Genomic DNA, 25893 nt, shown 5'->3' on the forward strand with positions numbered 1-25893 from the left:
TTAGGTTTCGAGAACGACACCAAACTCGAAGCTGGCATCAAGCACGTGGCAACCAACATTCCTAAATTCTTGGCCATAGAGACTCTGAACATACACTGTAACCTGGCGGAAGGCATGATCACGAAATCTTCGGACGGATTGTTAGGAAGTCACAAGCAGACGGGAATCATAGCCACTTTCAAACCAAGTTCCGAGTTCATGGAACCGATCATCTACACACCCTCTTCGCCGATCTATTTTCCAGTATGTCGCAACCGCATAGACGACATAGAGTTGGTGGTGACGAACGAGAAAGGAGACGTGGTGGATTTCGCAGGTGCCACTACGACGGCCATCGTGGAGATCAACGTATAATAAATAACCATACATGTAAAATGGAGCAAATCGAAAGTTACGAATTGCAATCTTTCCCTCCCAACCGTCGTACGTTCGCCAATCTCAACGAGGCGAACAGGGAGATCGAATACGACGTGGACGTAGGCGATGGGTTCGTTCATCCTCACAGAGCGGACCTCTACCTTCAATTCGACGTGGTGAAGAAAGAAAGCGGAGACGCGTTTCCCGCAGCAGCAAACTTGATACTCGTGGACAACTTCGTGCCTCACCTGTTCTCGCAGGTGGAGGTGAGGAAACACAACACCGTCATCGACAGAATAGATTATCCAGGCATCACGTCGACGGCAGTGGGAACGTTGAAATTATCCAAAACGGACGCAGCGTACTACCAGGCCGGGGGATTCGAAGCCGGGACCAAAATATCGACGAGAAGTCACACGGTGCTCTTTCCCATGCGTCTGCTGCCTGGTTTCTTCTCGGACTACAAGGAGATCATGTGGAAGGGAGGACTGAGGATCACGTTTCAAAGAGCGGCCAACGACAACGACGCACTGATGCGATACGCTACTTTGGGTCCGGACGGCACCACGCCGATAGCCAACACTTTACCCGAAGCAGCCAAGTGCGTCATCCGAAGCATGGAATTGAGAATGCCGGTGGTGGAATACGAAACGAACTACGCCCTCAAGTACAAAGCGGAGATCTTGAAAAGTCCGCAGGTGCCGATTCACTTTCACGGTTACCAGTGCGTGCAGAAGATGGCGTCGGGAAGTCACATGGAATTCGACGTGACGACGCAGTTCAACAACATACAGTTCGACATGCCAGATTTCGTCGTAGTGCTTTTTCAGACCGGGAGGGACAAGAATCAGGAAAAAGATTCCAGCAAGTTCGACGACTGCAAGATCAAGAACGTTTATCTGAAGAATGGACGCAACGAAGTGTTCCCGCGCGAGAATTACAACCTCGACGTGACCAAAAACGATTACCTCAAACTTTACGAAGCGTTCTCGGCTTACAAACGCGTGACCGAGGGAAGCGTGGACATGTACTACACGCCCAGCGAGTTCAAAGCACGGAGACCCATGACCGTCATCAACACATCTAAGAGAAAGAAGATTGTGGTCAACGATCGAACCAACATCAAGGTCGTCTGTGAGTTCCACGATGTCTTGCCCGAGGATACCCTATGCAGTGTCATCCTGATTGCAGAGAAGTCCTTCGCCTACGACGTGAAGAACGAGAGGGTCACAGAGCAGTTTTAACAAGTTTTTTAACATCTTTTCTTGCACAATAAGAAATTTTTTGTACTAGCACAATCAGTTACAATAGCACAATACGAATTTCACTAGTTCAGATCAGTTACAAATGTCAATTTCATTAGTTATCAGTTACAATATCTTTTTTTGCACTATAGCACGAGACAATCAGAAAATTTGCACAAAAAAATTTGTTGTTGTTTTTACACGTGAAAATTAACAATAAAATTTCTTTTTTTATCGTTTCAGATGCTGTCGAAACATCAAAAACACATACACACACTAGAAAAAAAAAAGCATGCAACTTTATTTGTAACACACACATATTCTCCATCTTCATCAAGAAAATATTATAATAAACATAATTATTTTTATCTATATCTCACAATAAAACTCTATATCCAAAAATATCACAACATCAAATAACACTAGAGTCGTTAGTACACGTTGCATGCATTACGGAGGTCCTCTGTAGAGTTTCATGGAAGTTTGAGAAAAAAAAAAAAACACGTGAAACTCTACAGAGGTGCGGTTGTAGATAACCGCAGCCGTTAGAAAACCTTTACTTTTTTGGCTGGGCACCACGCACCCTGGCGAGGTTATAGGGGCCAGGTATCCTAAAAAACAACAATTATTATTTTGTTTGTTTGTTTGCGTCACAATACATACGCGCGCGCGCGTGTGTGGCACATCGTTCCCCCGAGAGAGGTTTACAAAAGTCACGATATATAAACATTGGCCTCTCTCTTTTTTTTTTTTGGGACTTGGAAAAAATTTACAATAAGAGGACATCGCTCACCACTGTTGCCAGCCATAAATCTCTCTCTCTCTCTCTTCATCTTACAGCAAAGTTGGCATCTCTATTTTTTTTTTTAGTTGTAAGTAAATTGCCAACACACTCTAGTTAATAATGCTACATATTATACGCACACACGCACACACATACTATATTACCATCCACCCATCTCTCTCTTTTTTACGGCAGTGCGTGTTTGTTGCCGGCTCTCCTTGTTTAGTGTGTGTAGGTTGGCAAAAATTGCTTTATGCACTGTAAGGCAAGCCTCAAGCAAAGTTGCCAGCTCCTTGCTTTAGGTTAGGTTAGACCAAGAAAAAAAAGCTGTAGGTGAGTGTTGGCAGCTGTCGGTTGTTTAACTCTTCCCTCTCTCTCTCCTCTCTCTTTTTTTGTAAAAGGCTATGGCAAAAGTACCAGTAGGTTGGCAACCTTGCTTTATGCACTGTAAGGCAAGCCTCAAGCAAGGTTGCCAGCTCCTTGCTTTAGGTTAGGTTAGACCAAGAAAAAAACCTTGGTGATTTTTTTCGAGTAAAATGTTGGCAACACTGCGAGAAAATAGAGCTTATGCCTTACAAGAGTAAACCATTAAGGCAAGTCTCAAGCAAGGTTGCCAGCTTCTTGCTTTAGGTTAGGTTAGACCAAAAAAAACCTTGGTGATTTTTTCGAGTAAGATGTTGGCAACACTGCGAGAAAATTGGCAGCGCTGTCGGTTGTTTAACTCTTCCCCCTCCCTCTCTCTCTCCTCTCTCTTTTTTTTTTGTAAAAAGCTATGGCAAAAATACCAGTAGGTTGGCAAAAATTGCTTTATGCACTGTAAGGCAAGCCTCAAGCAAGGTTGCCAGCTCCTTGCTTTAGGTTAGGTTAGACCAAGAAAAAAAGGCTGTAGGTAGGTGTTGGCAGCATTGTTGGTTGTTTAACTCTTCCCTCTCTCTCTCCTCTCTCTTTTTTGTAAAAGGCTATGGCAAAAATACCAGTAGGTTGGCAACTTTGCTTTATGCACTGTAAGGCAAGCCTCAAGCAAGGTTGCCAGCTTCTTGCTTTATGCACTGTAAGGCAAGTCTCAAGCAAGGTTGCCAGCTTCTTGTTTTAGGCTAGGTTAGACCCAAAAAAAAACCTTGGTGATTTTTTTGAGTAAGATGTTGGCAACACTGCGAGAAAATGGGGCTTATGCCTTACGAGAGAAATCCATTAAGGCAAGTCTCAAGCAAGGTTGCCAGCTTCTTGTTTTAGGCTAGGTTAGACCCAAAAAAAAACCTTGGTGATTTTTTCGAGTAAGAGCTGGCAACACTGCCAGAAAATGGGGCTCATGCCTTACGAGAGAAATCCATTAAGGCGAGCCCCACCGAGCCCCCACCACCACTACTAAAATAAAAAAATATGTTCACAAAGAATCGTCATTTTGTTTTCATGATATAGAGGTTGTTTTAAAAAACGATTCCTTTATGTACCATAAAATTTACGTAGCGCTAGTTACACTGTAATATTGGAACACGGTAGTGTTATATGGTTAAGGCATGGTAATCTGTGTAAGTAAACAAAATGTGGTTTCGGAGATTTCACTAGAAGTAGTTATATTAGTCACCCGTCTGCGTCTTCGTCTCCATTGTAATATATACCGGATGGCCCAAAAGTCCCGGAACGGACACATATCGTGAGAAATACACATCGAATCGGAAAATGAAAAAAATACGTGTTTAATAAGTGAAAGAAAACTATTCAATGATATCACACTTGATTCCCCACCCCCGCTCCCTGGGGGTGGGGCGGGGCCAACTGAGAAATTTTAAATGGAAACCCCCATTTTGTATTGTACAATCGGAAAGAGGACTTCATTCCGAGTCCAACGAGCTATCAACCATCATCCTAGCTCAATTAGGAACAGAGATGGTGATTTTAAATCATAAAACCCAAAAAATTTCAAAGGGACTCTCTGCCCCTAATTGAGCTAGAGTGAAAGCAATTGCAGATTCGGAATCTGCACGTCAAGACCTTTCAATAGAGTATATGGAAGGGGGTCTACCATTTTTTATTATTATCATTATTATTATTGCTGAAACTTCCTCCGTAAAGAAAATGGTATGTACAAGGCTGAAAACTAAATACGATTCTTACTCTTCTTTTCATGTAGCTGTTTCCCAGGATGACTATGATGTACTATTCGATGAAAATATCTGGCCTAAAGAGGTTATTAGTAACAAGGTTTTATGGCGAATTGAAAAATGACAATATAGTTGCCAACAAAGACAAAAGTGTATCTGATACAAATAGTAACAGTAAGTCTGGAGAAAACTCAACTTCAAAAAACTAAGTGGTTCTTCCCTTAGTAATAATATGATTAAATGTTTTTATCAGAATGTTAGAGGAATTAACACCAAATTTGAAACATTAGTAAACAATATAAATATTGAAAATTTATGATATAATTTTTCTCACAGAAAGTTGGTGTAAACAAGATAGAGATTAATTTATAGATTTAGATCCAATGTAGTACAGGGTGCTAAGAAAATATAGAAATCTGGATTTAAACAAACAGAAATCTGGTGGTGGTGGTTGTCTTTTATTTATTAAAAACAAGGTTCAATTTATGATCTTGGAATCACCTTTTACAGAATTGGATGTAATTTGGGTAAAATTACTGTCTAATAATTCTGATCCAACCATAATAGGATTGCATTACTTGCCACCTGATTTAAACTGTGACTTTTTTGCAAACATCTTTGATTGGGTAGTTCAAGAGATGTTAATGAAACACAATAAAATAATTTTAGTTGGAGATTTTAATGCTGGTGGAATTGACTGGGCTACTGGAAATTTGTATTGCTCTAATTATTATGTTAAAAGGTAGGCTGAAAAAATTGTTGAAATCGCAACACTTTCAAATCTAATTCAGCAGAATGTATCGTATGACCCTTCACTGCCTTTTAATGTTTTAGATCTTCTACTCACTAACATTTCCACTTCTAACGTTAGTTTTAATGAACATCCATTATCTAAAATTGATAAGTTTCATCCACCGTTCTCATTTTATTTTGAATTGGATAGGTCTAAAAAAAACAATACAGATACAAGGGAAAATAATATTTATAGATGTCTTAATTTCGCCAGAGGTGATTATGTGAATGTTTATAATGAATTGTTGCATTTACCATATATGGTTTAAATATCTAATGATGTACAACAATCTGTTATGGAACTGACTAGAAATGTGTATGCAATATTAAAAAACAATATTCCTTCAAAAGTTAAAAGAACAAACAATCAACTGCCTTGGATGACAAGGAAACTAAAGAGAATGATCAATAAAAAGAGAAGGTAAATTTAAACTTACAAATAAGTGTGAATATTACAGTACTTATTCCCAATTAAGGAAAGATGTTAAAAAGGAATATTCTAATGTAAAGGAGCATTACTACTCCTCCTTAGAAAACAATGTTAATGGTGACAAGAATGCTTTTTGGTTTCACTTTAATAGAAAGAAGAGAGAAAATACTATCACTGAAATTATTTATGATAATGATGTACTGTTCAATGAATATGGTATTGCTAATGCTTTTAGTGAGCTTTTTCACAAATCTTTCTCAAAAAGAAGTCATGTAAATTTTAAAAATATTAATCTTCATTCATACACCAACTTAATTGATGTACCTGTTATCTTGGAAAAGGATGTAAGCGATACAATTAACAAACTAAAAGGAGGGTCTTCAATAGGTCCTGATGGCATACCTCATTTTATTTTGAAAGCAAACAAAGATGTTTTTGTACCATTGTTAACTAAAATTTACAACATGTCACTTACTTCTGGAATATTTCCAGATATCTGGAAAAATGTGTTTATTGTACCTGTAACTAAAAACAAAGATGGAAAAGCCAATGATCTTAATAATTATAGACCAATTACTATATTAAATTCCATGGCAAAGGTTTATGAACACATAACTGCTGACTATTTGTCTTTTTCTTTTAAACAATGTATTGATGGAAATCAGCATGGATTTTTTTTAGAAAAAGGTCTACTATTACAAATTTATTAGTTTTAATAGACTCTCTTAAATCTAACATTAGGAAGCAATCCCAGACCGATATTTTATTTATTGATTTGGCTAAAGCCTTTGATAGTGTCAGCCATCAGCTATTAATTTACAAACTCGACCAAATGGGATTATCACCACGATTTCTGAAATGGTTTTCCAACTTTTTAGTAAATAGAAGTTTCTCTGTTAAGATTGGTGAAATAACTTCTTCTAAAAAAGAAATACTTTGTGGAGTACCTCAAGGTCGCCACTTCGCCAAATTCTGTTCGCTGCTTTTATCAATGATGTTACATTATGTTTTAAATCTAGCACATGTTTACTATATGCATATGATATACAAATTTTTAAGAGTATTTTAACAAATAATGATGTCGCTCAACTTCAGGCTGATCTCGATAGAATGACATATTGGTGCAAGATTAATGAAATGGAAATTAACTTGAAAAAGTGTAAACTTTTAAGATGTACTAAGAAAGTTCATTATATAGTCTCCAACTATTTTATTTATCAAAATAAAATCCAAGTGTGCGACAGTCATAAAGACTTAGGAATATTAATAGACTCCTCTCTCATATTTGATGAGCACATTTCAGAAATTTGTAAAAGAGCAAAGAGAATGCTTGGTTATATATTTTTCTCATGGAAAGTTTTTAAAAAGGAAGATACCTTAATATTCCTGTATAAAACGATAGTTCGTCCTATTCTTGAATATGCAAATGAATTATGGTTTCTGACTGCAACCAGTCACCTTCAAAAAGTTGAATCAGTTCAAAAACTTTTTATCAGGTTATTATGCACAAAGTTTAAAAAAAATACTATGACCAACATTACTCTGAATGGTTAACACAGTTGAATATGTTTTCTTAGAAGAAGAAGAAAAATGAAAAGGATAAATTTTGTAGAGAAGATATTAACTTTCCAAGTTGACAGTGAATACTTTCTGAATAATATAGCTTATAAAATTCCCAGATATTCCCATAGGTATATCTCAATTCTCACATGCCTAAACAAGGCAAGAGGTTTAGTAGCTGATCTTGTTGAATCCTACAATTTGAATTTATGTTGATGTATAAGATTGTAGGATCCACTGTTTTATTTTATAATTATGTATTCAATTTTTAAATTTTGTATAACCAATTTTGACATAGTGATATACCTTGTTGTTTAATCGTTATCATCACTTCAATAAATATGATTATTATTATTATTAGAACAATACACAGTTAATTGCACAATATTATATAACAATAAACAATTATTAGTAAGAGAGATATAATAGATCTCGTTGAAAACTGTAACTTGAAGTGTAAATATGCTAACTTGTTATGTTATATTATTCTACAGCTTACGTATTTTATTCGTGTAACTTTGTACTTTTGTATTTGACTTAGTGCTGTATTAGGTTTCATACTGTGCTCAACACTTAAAATAAACGATTATTATTATTATTATTATTATATTTTGCTAAAATTTAAAATCGTCATATCTCCATTCCTAATTGAGCTAGGAGGATGGTTGATAACTCGTTGGACTCGGAATGAAGTCCTCTTTCCGATTCTAGAATACAAAATGTGGGTTTCCATTTAAAATTTCTCAGTTGCTCCCCGCTCCACCCCCAGGGGACGGGGTGGGGATTCAAGTGTGATATCATTGAATAGCTTTCTTTCACTTATTAAACACGTATTTTTTCGTTTTCCGATTCGATCTGTATTTCTCACGATATGTGACCGTTCCTGGACTTTTGGACCACCCGGTATATGTATGTGTGCGTGTGTGTGTGTATGTGCGCATGTATGTTATGTGTGTTCGTTAGTTTTCCACATAAGGAGTGGCACAGCGTTCATCTACCATTTTGATTCTAGTAGTACTCATGTGACCCCAGACTAGGGATGACTCGATGTGCGCAAAAGTGTTCAGCGAGAGCGCCATTTCAGTAAACATGGAGCGTTGGTCGGCTGCACATTGCGCATTTCCTGTTGAGACATTTTTTAGGAATAGTGAGTCTGTTGTTATGACGCAGCGACTGTTTAGAGAGCATTTCAGTATTGGAAGACATGGTGGGATACCCGATCGCAACATCACCAACTGGGTGAATATTATGCGTTGGATAAGAAACCAGGAGGAAGTACGAAATCAGTGTTTACATCGGGGAACACTGAACGGAAAAATGTGGTTACTCGAGTGCGCGAGTGCATTAACTAGGATGGTGTAATTTTCATAATATGCTATGTTTCTTGTGTAGTGACAAATGGCATACATGTGAGTTTCAGGTATCACTGTTGGCAATAAATTAGATCAATGATTGAAGACACAGTATGTTTCAAAGTGGTAGATAAACGATGGGTCACACATTATAAATATCCCCAAAACACAACCATAACAAGATGTAAAATGAACACAGCACCAGTTGTTGAGGACTTTGTTTGTAATAAAAGTATTTTCATGTTTCTAGATCCAGGGATTTGGGTTGTAAATGTAACAACATTTAAAATTTACGCTCCCCTTCCCCATTAGGAGTTGAATTTGAGAAAATTCCTTCTTAGTTGGTTTTTACGAGGAAGAGACATCTAAACCTTAAGATTTCTAGGTTCAGGTGTTTGGGCTGTGCGTTGATGAGTCAGGGAGTGAAGGCAAACTCCTATTAATATAAGGAACCTTTTCTATAATGATTTTAAGTTGCTTCGAGAAAGTGGAAGCAACCATACTTTTGGCAGAGGTTCAAGTGACAATAGTTGAGCTGCCACATATGACCGTGGTAGGTCCGTAGGAAATGAGAACTGACCGTGATTCTGATGTTGCTTCCACTGGCCGCCAGTTCCTGCCTCATTCCCTCCGTCAGAGCTTCCAGGGCGAACTTGGTCCCCGAGTAGAAGTGGGAGCTTGGAAAGTTCATCACGTTGTGGCCCAAGGTGCTACAGAGAAAAGTCAGCAGGGTAATTCAAAGGGCAAATTTACAGACCTTGAAACCTCTAAAAGATACAAGAATAATCATTTCATGGAAATTGAAAGTGTAAGTAATATTTTCTTTATACGAATGTCGTTCAAGTTACATTTTTCAAAATAACGGAACACAGCTAGACGTACATAACATATGTGTGTACTATTGCAGCTTGGAGCTCTAACATCGCGGGAAACATGAGTCACTTTTAGATAAGATAGGGGACAAGGTTGAGCTTTCAAACAGAGGACAGTATGTTGTGATGAAATTTATTTTGAATGAAGGCCTAAAACCAAGTGAAATTAACAGAAGACTTCAAGCATAGAACGGTTATGAGAACCTTATCCGCAGTAAAACTTTTGAATGATGAAAACAGTTTATAGACAGGCAGGCATGACGATCATGGCCGAGAGCCCACTGCAGTCCTTCCCGTGAACATCCTGCGAGTGGAACGCCTGATCCTGGAAAATTGATGTAGCAGTTGCATCAAACACAGACATCTAATTACAGACTGAAAAACGATGCGCTTTTGTTTGAAGCCGCGCAGCTTTGCTCGCGCATAGCCAGGGAAATAGAAATATGGCGGAGCTGCCCATTAGAGCTTGTTATTGTTTTCATATCTATGAAATTATTTGTTTTCACTTATGGAATGGAATATGTATAGTTAATTATATCACCTTCTTGTGTGATGTAATAACTCAGAATCTTCAAAAAAGTTGTTACAAGTAAAAATATGAAGGTATGCTCGCAGCCATGATAGTAGCCTATCTCCCGGCTTCGAAATTTTTGTCTTCATGTTAAAGGGGTCACATTTCCAGTATTGTACCTGGAGGTGTGTGATTAACAATGTACACTGCTGTCAATCTGTGAAAGATGTGCACGCTTTCAAGAAAAAAAAATAGCCTCTTTCAATCACTATAGGCGTCTTGTTTATTCTCTAGGTCCCTTACAATCGAAGTGATCTTAACCTGTTTGGACCCTCACAGGAGTTACTAGGAGGCCAGCCTTTCAACAGATAAGCAAACTATCCGATCATGGTTCCGACGTACTGAGATATATTTATACGCTGCTTGCATCCAAACACTACTGAAGCTCTGTATTAAGTGTATTTGTGTATAGGAGGATTACATCGAGAAATAAGTACAAGGTTCATTCAATATACAAATTTCAGGAGGTGATTCCTGACAGGTGAAGGAACAAAAAAGTTCATATCAACATACGCGTATGTCCGGAAATGGACGGTGAGTCTGCAATAAAGCAATTAGTACCGGTAAACATTACATGACATGACTTTCATCCATGTTACAACAGGTGTTCAAAGTGGCCTCCATGGGATGTAATGCAAGCGTCCACACGTCGCATCATGGATTGCCTCACTCGTTCGAATGTTCCAGCCTGTACCCGAATAGCGTCACAGGCTAGAGGGACACGCTGTTCAAGGGTCTGCACATCAGGAAATGGCTCAGCATACACAACACTTTTCAGGGGCCATGCCACAGGGCCTCCTTGTCCGATTCATCTTCTGGGCAAGATGTTGTTGAAATGTTGACGAACAATAATGCGAAAGTGGGCTGGCGCTCCATCATGCATCAGCTACATTACCTGCCGTATAGCCAAAGGCACATTCTGAAGCAAAAGAGGCAGAGTGTTCTGCATGAAATCCAGATACGCCTGTCCGTTAAGGCGTTGGGGAAGAACAAATGGTCCAAGTAGGTGGTCACCAATAATCCCTGCCCAAACATTGATGCTGAACCGTTGCTGATGAGATGATTCAACCATTCCCCGAGGATTGGTTGTAACCCACAGATGACGATTGTGTAGGTTGACGATGCCATCTCTACAAAAGGTTGCTTCATCGGTGAAAAGGACTGACGACAGAAATCCCAATATGGTGGTTGCCTCTTGCAAAAACCTGCTACAAAGCCGTTCCCTTGGAAGAAAATCCACTGGTGATAATCCCTACACACGTTGCAGGTGATAGGGATAGTAGCGGTTTTCATGCAGGATACACAACACCGTCGCTTGGCTTACACCATACTGGTGGGCCACTTGCCTGGAGCTTGTACTGGGATTGTTCTCAATATCGTGTATCACATATTCCTCCAGATCTGGTGTACGCACATGTCGCGGCCGCCCTCCATATTCGCCTGTATGAAAGGACCGATGCTCACACAAACGCCCATAAATGGCTGCAAAGGTTTTGTGGTTGGAGTGGTGCTACTGTCCGGGTACGTGGCTCGATAAATCCGTGCGACCTCTCGACCGTTTCCATCTGCTAGACCATATACGAAGACCATCTCGGCTTGCTCCTGATATGAATAATGAACCATGGTGTTTTGACGTAGCTCCAATCACACAATGTGCAACACAAAAAAGCACACTGTGAGTGTTGATATGAGAGGATCATGTCGTTATTCAGTGCCATCTACCTTGGCAAATATGCGTTTCCGGACATATGTTGATATGAACTTTTTTGTTCCTTTACCTGCCAGGAATCACCTCCCGAAGTTTGTCCCTATAGTTTCTGTTCACCCTGTATAAACGGAAATATGTTGTAACAAATATTTATTACAAGCACAAAAAGAAGTACAGTACTATGTTTCAACATAGCCCCCCCCCCCCTTTCCTATTTCAATGAACCTACATAAGGGCACTGACTCCACAGGAAAGAAAAAGTCTTTTGTAAACGCGCGTAACCAATCATGAACCTCTGACTGGACTTCGTCTTCATTCAGGAACTCTATTCACTTAGTCTATCTTTCAGTGCGCCAAAGGTGTGGAAATCCGAAGGTGCGAGATCTGGTGAATATGGAGGGTGGGGGTAAGCTCTAAAACTTCAGGTCCTCGATGGTAGACAATGTGACTCTGGCAATGTATGGTTTGGCATTGTCATGGAGCAAAAGCACACCAGTGGACACCAGACCACGTGGTCTGTGCAGAATAGCTGGTTTCAGTTTTCGCGCAAAAGGTTGGAGTAGGTGGTACTGCTTACATCATGCTTCCATCTGGAAAGCAATTTCCCTGACAGTAATACGCCGGTTCTCCTGTATCAAGTCCTCCACTTGAGCAATGTTGCTTTCTGTGACTGCAGTGACAGAGCGACCTGGACGCGGAGAATCTTCAACACTGGTTATGCCCTGTTTGAACTTCTCAGCCCACTCGTACACTTGTGATCGACTCATACAGTTGTCACCGTACTGAACTGTCATGGATGAATTTCTATCGGAACCCCCCGAAACACTTACTAATTACAAAAATTAAATAATGAAAATAACGAAATAATAAAATTACTAAAATTTGAATAATGAAAATATACTTGTTCTTTAACCGAGGGTTAATTATTTCCGTCAAACTTATTGGAGCAGGAGGATTATATTATAATCATAATACTTTGAATGACAGTGGCAAAGTAGATTTTTTGCAATATTTATTACTACTTACAACGTAGCATTCATAAAATATCACCAGGAACTTTACTTTTCATCAACTGGATCTAACAACCCTTTTTTATATTCAATAAATATTCAATTCTTTATCTATTTGACATTATTTTCCTTGCCAGGGCAGTTGTTTTTCCAAATTTTGCCGATCATAACTACACGTAAGCTAGATAATAAATACGTGTTGTTATATCACTGTTCTTATACCGTCATTTTACCTATTCATGTAATAAAAGTATAATAATAATAAATTTGAATATTTTAATTAATACTATTTTAATTAATTTATGTAATAATTATTTGTGTGTAAACATTATTATTATTAATAATAATAATAATATTTTGAGACAATTGGTTCGGACACCCCCGGCCTGTAACATATTTTCTAGATACGTACCTCTGTGTAACTGTTTCTCAGCATCCCGTGGGCGAGGCAGGCGTGCCAACCCCAGCTTTGAATAGCTTGCAGATGCCTTCACAAAATAACAAACATATAACAATCACGGTGGTTTTTAGATTTTTTTTATACTATACTTTTCCGGTTATTTATTGAATGCATGTTGTATTTTCTAGACGTTCAAATCTCTTCCGTTATTCCGAAAATCAAAAGTTTCTGTTTAACTTTTACTTAGAACACAAATGCCGTTCTAGTATTGCGTAATTCCTAAAAACATTTTTTTCTGAAACAAAGATTGATTTATTTAGAATAATTTTCTACATGAACAACGGTCTGCATTTTGAGCTAGTTGCTCTAATTTGGACTTTTGTGGGTGAGGGGAATAGTTTACCTTGTGATGTGTATGATGTGTCCGTCGTCGACGCCCCTGTCCTTCATGGACTTGAGGGCTTCCCTGCTGCAGATGCTGGGTGCCAGGACATTCACGTCCAGAAGCTGCCTCCACGTCTCAGTTTTCCCGGCTGGAAGAGAAATACGAGCTATGGATAGAAGTAACTACACGACGCTGGAAAGTAAAGCAGACGTTCATCTATGTCTTTGAAGGATAGAAACAATTAGATAGAAACTCGAAACTCCATTCAAAGTACTCTATCCCTTCAAGCCGGTTCGACGTACACGTGTACGGACCCTCATAGTTCTTCTAGAAGCGGTTCGACGTACACGTATACGTCCCGTGTAGTAGTGACGAAATGGTGTATTCTGCCATCTGTTGTTTTCCCACATGAACGAAAATGCATGTAACTCAAGAGTAGACTACAATGTGCTGCCATCTGTTGGTTTTCCTTCCAATTCCATGAAATTATGTGCGATTGCATCACTTTATTACGTAAAAAAACAAGCTGAGAAATGGCGTCGCATGGGCAGGTAAAGGGCATCGAAGCGGACGAAATTTGTACGTTTTTAGAGGAAAGTTACATTGAAGGTTCAATTTCTTCATTTCTGTCTACAAGTGAAAGTGAAGTAAACTATGCAGAACAGGAAGTAGACAATGTCAGTGATAGCGAAAGCGAAATTGGATGACATTACATCCTCACCTGTTGCGTCGTCGAATGTAACCTGGAACTGGAAAGAAGTTGACGACTCTTTCAAAGCAAATAAACTTGCGTTTTGTGGATTGTGCGGTCCCCAAAAAGCAGTCAATAATGTTCTTGATCCCTTTTTGTTGGTTTTTGACACAACACACAACGTTGGACTTCTAAACTAACAAGAACACAAGACAGAAGGAGTACTTTGTAAGCGCAACATGTAAGTTCTTATTTTTATTATTATTGTTGTTATTATAGTATAAATGTCACCATTTATATATATTTGTGTAGTGTGAAGTTTCGTTTAAAAGTCCTGAAAATTTCATTGTAATTGAGCAAATTGTTTTTAAGATATGTTCAATTTTGTGATATTATGCGAAAATTGCTGTTTTGATGATTTAAAATTACCGCCTCTCGCAGCGGCTGATGGGTATTTAACTCCCGGCTTGAAGGGCTATAGACATCGTAGCCACTAAAGCTATTATCTGATCTTACGGCGGCTGCCACGAATATTTTTCATGTTTTTCCACAGTTTCATGCATATCCATCGTTGTCTTCAGTCATCGCATTCAGATTGAGAGTTCCGCAGTTGTGGATAACGCATTTCACTATGTCTGGTCACATCATCAAATCTATCATAATTGCTAGGATGTTACTTTCGGAAACATTACAATCCTTTAAAACAAGTCCCAAATCCTTTGTGGGTAATACAGACGTCCCACAACAATGGAAAGGGAAACAAGTGCTTACCCATGAGAGAGTCCTTGAATGCAGCCACTCCAGCGTTGTTGATGCAGACGTCCACCCCCTTCAAGTTTTCCTTTATCCAGGAGAACATGTTCAGGATGTCCTGCTCCTTTGAGACGTCACATTTCACGGCGTACAGCTTCCCCGGCTGGCCTTTCAACTCGTCTGCGAAAGCCTTCAATAGAAACGGGATATATATCAACCACTTTTTCCTCAATTGGTAGGTATCTCATTTTCAAATTATCCAATGTGATGAAAGAAGCTTACAATGTGGTAAAGGGCAGGTGTTATACAATCAAAAGTTTAAGTGAGCTGCATATACGTATGTAAAAGATCACAGTCGAGGAAAATTATGCAATTTTTGGCCATCTGAGGAACTAATTGGAACAGAAATGAAACAAACTGCTCTATAGTAAACAAATAAGAGGAATCCGATTTTCAAGAGATTCGCCGCCATCTTGAAGAAATGGCACCCAAAATTCACCTTAAAAAGTAAAAATAATAATATCTCGAACACGGTTCATTGTGCACAAAAAGTGAAGATAATCAAAATGAAAGATCGGAAAATTTGATAAATTATGTTTTTTGTTTCATAGAGTTATCTTAAATCTTAATTCAATTACAAACCTTCAAACATTTTCTTTAATTTTTAGAATTAGCGTAATAGTTGGTTTCCGACACAAATAACAGCAAATATTTAAGAAACTATGTACTTTATGTCCTAACGTCACTGGACCAAATTCATAGCTCGTGACTTCCTCTAGAGAATGGTTTTTGTTTCGTACATTTTGAGTCATCGGTTGAGGAGATATGTAGTTTCATGGAGACTCATGTGTTTCTCTATATTTTACGTGTTCTATTTCTTATGGTATTAGTTAGAACGTAATATATTTTTTTCTGCAGCGTTTCGTTCACTTGTGTTTGTTACATGGTGATTTTGTTGTTTTAAAATGTATGCACCCAGTAGCGGTGATTAGGTGTCTAAACTGGAAGGGGGGGGGGTTGGAGGGGCAAGTACGGTTTACTTTCTACTTAACTGCAATTAGAAAGAATCGTATTGAAAATGGAATTAGGGCAGATGATTTTGGGTCAAATCCACTGTAGATTAAGAGACCATAGTGTGGGGGGAAAAAGTGTGTGTGGGAGGGGGAGAACTGCTCCCCTAAGCGCCGCCAGTGTCAATGTATTGAAGTAACATGATACGGTAAATTACGGTTCTAAACCGGTCATTTTGCCTAACTTAAGACTCCATTGCAGAATTTTTCGTATTTCATCATTTCCTGTAGCCTACGTACAGACGTTCAATTGTAGCACAGATTTTGCCCCTGATGCAGCAAGAGGAGAACTCATGCGTAACTGATTGAATATATAAACTCCACTTTCAAATACGCTCGGCTTGAATTAAATTCCGAAGAATATCGAGCATCCTAATGTATTGCAGCCACAGAGCAGCAGTGTCCTGTTATCTTTCAGAGTTGAACCAAATTTAGATAAAGATTTTTCAGCACCTCAGAGCTTGAACTTACATTAGCGTCTACTTCTGAATTGAGCAGGCCAAGGATCTTCTCAGAAATTTTGTTTGCTTCTTCGAGTAGCGTGAAGAGTGATGCATAAACTATGAAATAACCCCTAGTTGCTCTGGCTATGCCTTTTACTGTTTGATTTGATTTGTTTTAGTTTATTTTATGCCGTTTCTCTGCCACTTTTAGCTAATGACAAAGATAATGATGGATGAATGGACAATCACAAACATATATGGACGACACTAGATCAGTCGATAATATAAGTTCAAGCTCTGAGGTGCTGAAAATTCTTTATCTATATTTGGTTCTCCCCCCCTTCCCACACACACTTTTTGCCCCCACACTATGGTCTCTTAATGTTAAGCCTTGTCTACCTGTGTATTTGACCCAAAATCATCTGCCCTAATTCCATTTTCAATACGATTCTTTCTAATTGCAGTTAAGTAGAAAGTAAACCGTACTTGCCCCTCCACCCCCCCCCTCAGTTTAGACACCTAATCACCGCTACTGGGTGCATACATTTTAAAACAACAAAATCACCATGTAACAAACACAAGTGAACGAAAAGCTGCAGAAAAAAATATATTACGTTCTAACTAATACCATAAGAAATAGAACACGTAAAATATAGAGAAACACATGAGTCTCCATGAAACTACACATCTCCTCAACCGATGACTCAAAATATACGAAACAAAAACCATTCTCTAGAGGAAGTCACGAGCTATGAATTTGGTCCAGTGACGTTAGGACATAAAGTGCATAGTATCTTAAATATTTGCTGTTAATTGTGTCGGAAACCAACTATTACGCTAATTCTAAAAATTAAAGAAAATGTTTGAAGGTTTGTAATTGAATTAAGATTTAAGATAACTCTATGAAACAAAAAACATAATTTATCAAATTTTCCGATCTTTCATTTTGATTATCTTCACTTTTTGTGCACAATGAACCGTTTTCGAGATATTATTATTTTTACTTTTTAAGGTGAATTTTTGGCGACATTGTTTCAAGATGGCGACGAACCTACAAGTCAGAGAGTGATAGAATCTTGAAAATCGGATTCCTCACATTTTTGTTACTAGAGGGACAGTTGGTTTAATTTCTGTTGTAATTAGTTCACCAGATAACATTATCTTTCCTCGAGTAATCAAGTTACATTTTAGTTCTGTTGTTATAGAGACAAGAGTAAAGGCCTAATTACACGCAACTGGATTTCCAGTAAGAATGCCCTAGTTGGCGTTGAACTGGGTATCTGGGTGGAAATCATAGCCGCCGGGCTGGCTGCTTTACAGGTTTTGACGAATTACCAGAATCACAAGGAACTGGATTTCCAGTAGGAATGCCCTAGTTGTCTCTGGACTGGCTACCTATTGGTTTGGTTTGAGTTTGTGTTTTAAGTACACTTTGTGCACGATAAGGCTAATTGGAACTGGAGCTACAGTTTAAAATAGAATCCGAACCACTATGTGCCTCCATCGGGTATCCAGACTGACTACCCATTTGCTAGTTTCCGCCTCACACGATACTTGTATAGACTTTTGTTCATAGACATTGCGCAGAGCAAACAATCTGTAAGTATGGACGAGCAATTTGAAGAATGTTGTAGGAGAATTATTGCTTTGTGATTTTGTTAAAAATGAAAGAAGAAAAGTATGGACTAGAGATTGGTTAAAAATGAAATGGTAATCAATGCGTACCGTAAAAGTTTTTTAATGAACTCGGGTATGCATATTCATACAGAAGATTCGCAGGGTTCATGAAAAAAGGAAACACTTGTAATAATAAGGATTTTTATTTTCGGCTAATCATATTTGTCACGTGTCTCATCGCTTTGCATAATTACCTAAATATTAATGAAGTGAACACGAATGCTCCTCTCCACGTTATGTTTTTGCTTACTTTATTTTTATAGTGAAACTAACAAAAACAGCCAGAACTCGGAAAACACAGACAAAAGACTCTCCTTTGCACACTCACAGATAATTTTCACATGGCCAAACTTTGCTGTGATTCGGTGTTTCACAGAAGCCAGTCGAGGAAAGCTAGTAGCAATTAGAACATGGGCTATTCTTCAGAACCAGTCAAGCAGCCAGCCAGGCAGCCATCACTTCCGGTTAGGTAGCCAGTTTAGTGCCAACTAGAACATTCCTACTGGATATCCAGTTCCGTGTGGTTCGGCCATGTTCTAAACGCAACTAGCTTTCTAGCTGGATTCTGTGGAGCAGCCAATCAGAGCGAAGTTTGGCCATGTAAAGATAATCTGTGGGTTTGCTAAAGGAAAGTTCTTTTGTCTCTTGTTTGTTCTTGTTCGCTTCTCGATCAAGGAGAGTTCGATAGCCGGTGGAGGCTGTAGGTCCAGTCCCGATTAACCTTACTGTGCATAAAGTGGACTTAAAACCCAGTAGCGTAACTAATATAATCTGCGCCCCCTCCCCCGCAACTTTCAGTTGTGCGCCCCTACTCGTTTAAAAAAAAGCTTTCTTTTCTAAAATATTAAATCACGCCCCATGAGCGGTGGGGCTTAAAAAATCTATTGTTTACCTGATTTAATAGAATACCTGAAGCACGGTAGAAAATATTTACTTTATAAAACAATCGAATGGGTCGAGAAAGCCATCTTCTGTCAGTTAATCGAAGTTTTTTACTTTTCTTTTCGGTTTGGTAGAAATTCACGTTTCTATTTCCACTTTATGCTAATTTCTTTAGCTGGATTTACTAGCACCCGAAATTATTCCAGAGGTCATTAATACCACTTACAGACATTTTTAGAAGGCTGTATGCCTCGTCAAGGAATATGCTGGGATTTTGTAAAGTTTTGTAAACAACATTTTCATGTTAGAAGATTTTACTTTGGAATACAAGCACATTTCTTGCCTGTCGTGTACCCTTTGACGACGTAATCAATGACGATTTATTCAGCTAAGGAAGATTTTCTTCTAATCTGGTAATTCGCTTTTTACTTTTCTAGTGATTAACATTTTATGTTTGCAGTTGCAGTGGCATAAAAATAATATGTTTGGTTGAAAAGGAAAACCTTTGTCAACTATCCATCTTTCTTATTTGTCATTCTTTCTGCGCCCCCAGCACCGCGGGGGTTGCGGGGGTGTTATTTACGCCTCTGTTAAAACCCCAAATCAATCATTGATCAAGGACAAACATATATGATGTGTATTCGTGTTTAGTTCATTAATATACAGACGCAAAGCGATGAGATTTGTACGTGACTAATATGATTAGCCAATGCTGAATATTCTTATTATTACAAATGTATTAAATGTTTGACATATTTAGGTTAAAAAATATAGTATCTTTATAAATGAATCCTACGAATCTCATGTATGAATATGCATACCCGAGTTCATTAAAATGCTTTTACGGTACGCATTGATTTTATTTCGAGACAATTACTAGCCCACTTTTCTATTTTAATTTTTAATAACAGCAGTAATTCTACTGCAACCTTTTTAAAATCGCTCGTCCATCTTTACAGATTGTCTGCTCTGCGCAATGTCTTATGGGAACAAAAGTCTATAGACAAGTACAGTGACGAGTATCGTGTGAGGCGAAATCTATCAGATGGGTAGCCAGTCCAGCGCCAACTAGGGTATTCCTACTGGAAATTCAGTTCCGTGTGATTCAGCCTTAAATTGCTGTTGTTAGGAAAATTTCACATGGATACGTATAGCTTGAAGATGGAATTCTGGTTGTGCGGACGGTATGAAACGATCATGTGGTTTGTGTTGTCCCCAGCAACATGTGTCACGTGCTGCTTGAAAAATAAACACCCTGTCCTGAAAGAAAAGAAGCTACTTTGAATCGTTTATTGCATTTTGTTTCTTCACCATCACCTGACCAAAAAGGAAGGCAAATTAAAATAATTTTAAAGATTCCATGAAATTTTTCTCTCAACTCTGCGATCACTTTCTAAAGTACATCAATGACCCAGATAGATATGCACTTAGAACACAAATATGCACTAAAATGTTCGAAATGTTCAAATAAATATGCACGTTTTTAAAAAACCCTTTCCTTTATTGCCGCCAGAACCCTACATGTAAGCAGATAGTTGATCTCTTTAAATCTCATACGATTTAACATGACGTGGAAAGGTTGTAAGTCCTTATTCTTCCACACACTCTTGTTTCTTTACACATCATGAATGCACTTCAATACAACATGACATCTCAAATTTTCAACCTTGAAATTCTGTTTCACACAGCTCTTTCAGTTGTGGCAAATTTTATGCATCTCATCTTATCATTTGTATTAATGATCTATTAATGTTTACTTTAATGAAAAGAGAACATTGTATACATATATCTATTTTAAGGCATTGCTCTATTTAGTACTTTCTAACATTATGTAATTGGGTACACTGATCTCTGATATTGTCAGTGATCTGTGCTCATCGAGTATTGTCCTCATATTCAGCAGAAACTACACTGGAGGGAGGAGTGTGACAGATAGGCCCACAACAAATAAGATATACATAATGTGCCTATTGTCTAGTCTTACGGCGGGCGGTCTACATGCTAGCAAGGGAAGTGGGGAGAGGGGAATACGCCGCAGACTAAAACCAGACAACATTGATGGCGCCGAGAGTTACGACGTCGCGGAAAGATGTGCTGCTCGCACCTCGTTTTACAATTTGCTGTATTTCTTATCGAGCTGGATTGGTCGCTTCCTCTCTCCCCACTACCATTGTCAGCATGTAGGGTGCACACATTTACAATGACTCTCGCTATAACATATCTTACCGAACACAACCGTTTAAAACTTTATTAATTTTAAGACTATATTGGTGCAGTTCAGTTTGCTTCAGCTCACCTGGATCCTTTCAACCCTTCGTCCACATCCAACCACCTTCATCCCCTTCCGAACCAGCTCCTTGGCCACCTCAGCCCCGATTCCCGCGCTGGCCCCCGTCACAAGGGCAACACGACCTGTCCAACGATCCATGGCTTCTGAAATCTTCCACACAAATGTCTGCTCAGGGACAAACGCGCTTATGCAACGTAATTGAAACTGCAAACGTGTGATGAATGGCCTTATCAGTGCAAATAGACTTGAAGGAGATAGCTCACAGTGAGACAAATATTCAAGGTTTGATTATATAAGAACACCTTAACAGAATCCGCAATCCTCTCACTTCCTTTTCCTTGCTTTTCCTTATAATTCAGCCTTCGTTTTTCTGCTACCAGCCAAGTTTTTCGTGCAAAGATAATTGTTCCATTATCAACAAACAGACGTAACCAAAGCAAATCAACATCAATAGACTAGGATCTCAGTCTCCGCACTTACTGCATGTAATCGTGATGCGCTGTTATCTACTTGTACAGCTCTGGAAGAAAATACATGCCTCATGTAAACTGTGATGTAATATCTTAAAGCCTGTTACTTATGCAAATCTAATAACAACATTTTTGCTAAGCTTTGCCTGTTGGGCCTGAGTTCTGGGGAAAGATTGAACGTTGTTAATTAATACAATTACGGATTCCATAGCCGGTGAAGGCACATAGTGGTTCGGATCATTTTTAACTGTATGTCCAGTGCCGATTATAATCCATGAGGCTTAGAAAGATCGCTTCGGAGGCTTACAGCAGACGACAATATGGGGGTATGTCTGCGAGAACCAATCAGGTCCGCGAATGAACGAGCCCGGTTGCCACAGCTAGCTCGCTGCACCCTTCCGGAAGGGTGAGTGACCTCTGCCTCTTGCTACCTCGGCCTGTTTGTTCGACTTAGGAGCAGACGACACGAGAGTATCGGCAATAGTGTGCGAGCGACGTCTGCAGTTAGCCCGCGAAACGCTCTTTCTAAGGCCTCCTGCACTAGCTTTACTGTGCGTAATTTGGACTTAAGACACAAACTCAATCAATCAAATTAATACAGTTACATTACTTGTACGACTGATATGATGAAACCATGATTTGTGTGGCTTGAAGTCAGGAAATTATCTATACGATTCTCTAATTGTTTCAAGTTCATTTCGACACCAATCAAACTATTCATTCAAAATTTACTTCTTCACTCTAGGGAGACCAGTATAGTATAATGAGAAGTCTCAGGGGAAGGAGGGGAAGATTTCACATCTTGCCCTTCAGACATAGAAATTGTTTTATTATTATTACTATTACTGTTGTTATTATTATTGTTATTACTATTGTTATTGCTATTATTATTATTTTTGGATCCAGTGAAGACAAATGGCTATCTCTCTCGCCTTTGGTGCCCGCGGTGCCGGGTTCGATTCCTGGTGGGTACCTCCAAAATTTCGGCGTTGACCCAGCATCGTGAGGACAATTGGGAAACTACTTGAAAATAAAATGTAGCGGGCTCCGGTCACGAAAGCCAGAAAACAGTGGCGGTGGGATCCGATGCGTTGACCACGCGTCACCCAATGAAAAGGTTCTCTGGCAGGTCCTGGCCCTTCGAGGGCTGTTGCGCCACAGAGTTTAGTTTTACTAGTATTATTATTATTATCCCCACTACTACTACTACTACTACTGTACAAGTCATAAAATTCGAATTGAATTGAAAATACTTTGACATGGTATACAAATTCAGAATCGAGTCCACTATTTAGATAGAAACTGGATTCGCCTTGCTTCCTTCCATAAACACCATGATAGACATTTATTTGTCTTTATGTACTGTTTCACTGGGGGATTTGCCACTAGGCTATCCTAGACTGTAGCCTTAGGGCGAAAGTCTGGAGGTGCACAAAAAGAGACGCTGAAGAGGTACAAGTGACAAAAACCATCAACTGTTAAAATTCCTTAAAATTGAGATAAGAACAAACTATAACAACATATCAAGTCATTTTACTTACTTATTTCACGAAAGAAGGTACAAAAATAGGTTTCGTTGAAGTTTGTGTTTTGCTACGTTATGTAGCAATCTGTACATTTATTGGGGCAAAATGGTTATATTATGCCACTTTATAGCTCTCGTTCTGCTCTACAGGATTTTATGTAGCTTCTCAAAAAGAGTGAAAATCATTTATTTATCGGTTAAATTTTTCAAGAAAACGTGAAAGACAAGGAAGGAAAAAGGTGATGAGACATCAAAGAGGAGGTAAAGAGAAGATCACAAAAAGGTGCAACAACGTGTGTTCATTTTATTTCATTTCATGTCCTAAAATACATATCTCAAACGATCAGAATAAAAACAACTATATTTTTGGAAAGATGCTGCACCTTAAAATCCTTTCCCTAGTGATGGTCCAACAAGTATATCATGTTCGTAATGTTTGCTATTAAAAGATTAAACATTAAATGAACTTCGGTTGTAAAAATTACAGTTTTTGACTCTGGTGCTCTTTCCTGAACATCCCTCAATCCATGACGTCCATCAGGGTCTCTACGTGATTGGAGCTGTGGGCAGTGATTTGTCTATCACTTAATGGAAATGGTGCAACAGAATGATGAACTGGATGTGCCAAGGACGAGCCATCAACAATTCTTAGGACTCTACATATATTTTTGCGGACATTTCTCAATAACTTCATGCAGAATTTTGACATCTTGTAGGCTATCTCCAAAGACTGGCATTATATAAACAATTTTGAATTTGAATTTGAATTTAAAATTTTGGGTGCGTCAGCATTTAGGCTATTTTGCGCTCGTCACATTATACGATGTCCAGTCCCTTACCATAACTAAAATAGCATAATCGGAATGTCGTGTTACTAAAAACCTTAAAATATTCTGACTTTCGTTAAAAGCCGAGGCTGTAAAGTGGCAGTCAGCACACACAAGGACAAAAAACAGAATTATACTGGCCATAGAGCCAGTCGCCAAAGCCTCGTTAGTCTGCAAAAAGCAGTCCAGGGTGTACTACGTGGAAGTGAGGTTGACAAAGGTCGCCCCTTACAACCCATTATATAAACAATGAGTAAGTAAATTAAGTATAGTAGATGTTCTATGATAAATCTGCAAAAAATTGTGTGAGTTCTGTCGCTTTTAGTTTTGGTCATTTTCAACTTTTTCACATTCAACTTCCCTCATTTGACGGAACATTTCCTTACCAAGCTTGTGAGCCTTGGACCTTGGGCTTCGACGTGTGCTATGCTGATTCACTTTCCACGGGAGTGTTCAAACACTTCTTACATCTAGATACAACTCAATGTTCTGACACTTCGTGTGACGACCATTGGCGTACGCAGGGAAGGGGGAGCTGATGGGGCTACAGCCTTCCTCAAAATTTTCAAGAGAAAATCAGTAGAGAACAAAAAAAACAAACGAAAGGTGTAAATTGAAACCCCTCTTAAAAGGATCGCAGATTGCCAGTTTTGTATTCCAGTACAATTGCAATGGTAGAAAGCTCCAAAGATATGAAATATTGCATTGTTTATCCCGCCTCTCCATAGAAGGCATCCATGCGCTGTCCACCTTTTCAATTACAGCCCCTCCCGAAAAGAAATTCTGGTGACGACGATTCTGCTCTTCAAACAATAGCCTTCCTCAGGCCTTGCTTCAGCAATCTGTGTTCAAATTAGTAAAATATAAAATAGTTTTTCACACTCTATTAAACTCCGATGCGCAAAAGAAATTTCAAGGTCAAAGCCTGGCCGGCAAGTTTTCGTTTAGTTACGCCTGGTCAGCGTATAGATTTTTTTTTTTTTTTTTGTAAGTCGTTCAATCTGAACTCCCAGATATGCCTACCGTCCTTCTAAAAGGACACTTTGCCTGTTTGAATCTAAATCCCTCTGGAGGGGCCCTAGACCCTGCACGAAGCTAGTTTCGTCGATTTCGCAGCACTGCATTGTTCTTAGAACAAAGCGTAACACAATGCATACAAGTTCCGGCTATTGTTGTGTTCTTTTTCATTATTTGTGTTTATGAGTCTGTGAAGCCATGTCATTTTCTTCGCACTGCAGAATGCAGAGGTAAGTTTTGTTATCTTTTATACATGTTTCAGTTACTTTATGAGCATAACACGTTTGCTAGGTTCATATGTGTTTGCCTAAAACCAAATAATGTTAAAAATTTTAATACACAGAGATGCAAAAATTACGTAAAGTTAGGTGTCCTTTTAGAAGGACAGTAGGCACTTGAGGGTTCTTGGTTGGTGCTACTTGTAATGGATATGTTCATTCATTTATATACATTTATATATTAATATATATTTAATATATTAATTATTAATATATTATTATAATTATTATTATTTAATGAATTATATATATATATATATATATATATATATATATATATATATATATATTCAAATCCGGGAACTTTTCTAACGATGGAAGCGGCCCCGGCGCCCACCCAGCGTCGAATAACATGGGTACCTGGGGGAAACCCTGGGGGGTAAAGGCGGTCAGGGGCGTGATG

General features: G+C 38.7%; 1 protein-coding gene across 1 annotated transcript in view; it reads right to left on the reverse strand.

Moving 5' to 3' along the window:
• LOC146002539 (dehydrogenase/reductase SDR family member 11-like) overlaps positions 1–21560 on the reverse strand; it is a 43070-nt gene extending 21510 nt beyond the window's left edge. Inside the window, exons 1-4 of the mRNA XM_083140455.1 lie at positions 21380–21560; positions 15030–15201; positions 13586–13715; positions 9202–9331 (exon numbers count right to left, since the gene is read on the reverse strand). Of these exons, the coding sequence (XP_082996581.1) occupies positions 9202–9331; positions 13586–13715; positions 15030–15201; positions 21380–21511 (564 nt within the window). The 5' untranslated portion in view covers positions 21512–21560. The remainder of the gene's footprint in view (positions 1–9201; positions 9332–13585; positions 13716–15029; positions 15202–21379) is intronic.
• Between the last annotated feature and the right edge of the window lie 4333 nt (positions 21561–25893).

Source organism: Lepisma saccharinum, chromosome 18 (assembly GCF_977018435.1).
Source record: "Lepisma saccharinum chromosome 18, izLepSacc3.1, whole genome shotgun sequence".
NCBI classification, from domain to species: Eukaryota; Metazoa; Arthropoda; class Insecta; order Zygentoma; family Lepismatidae; genus Lepisma; species Lepisma saccharinum.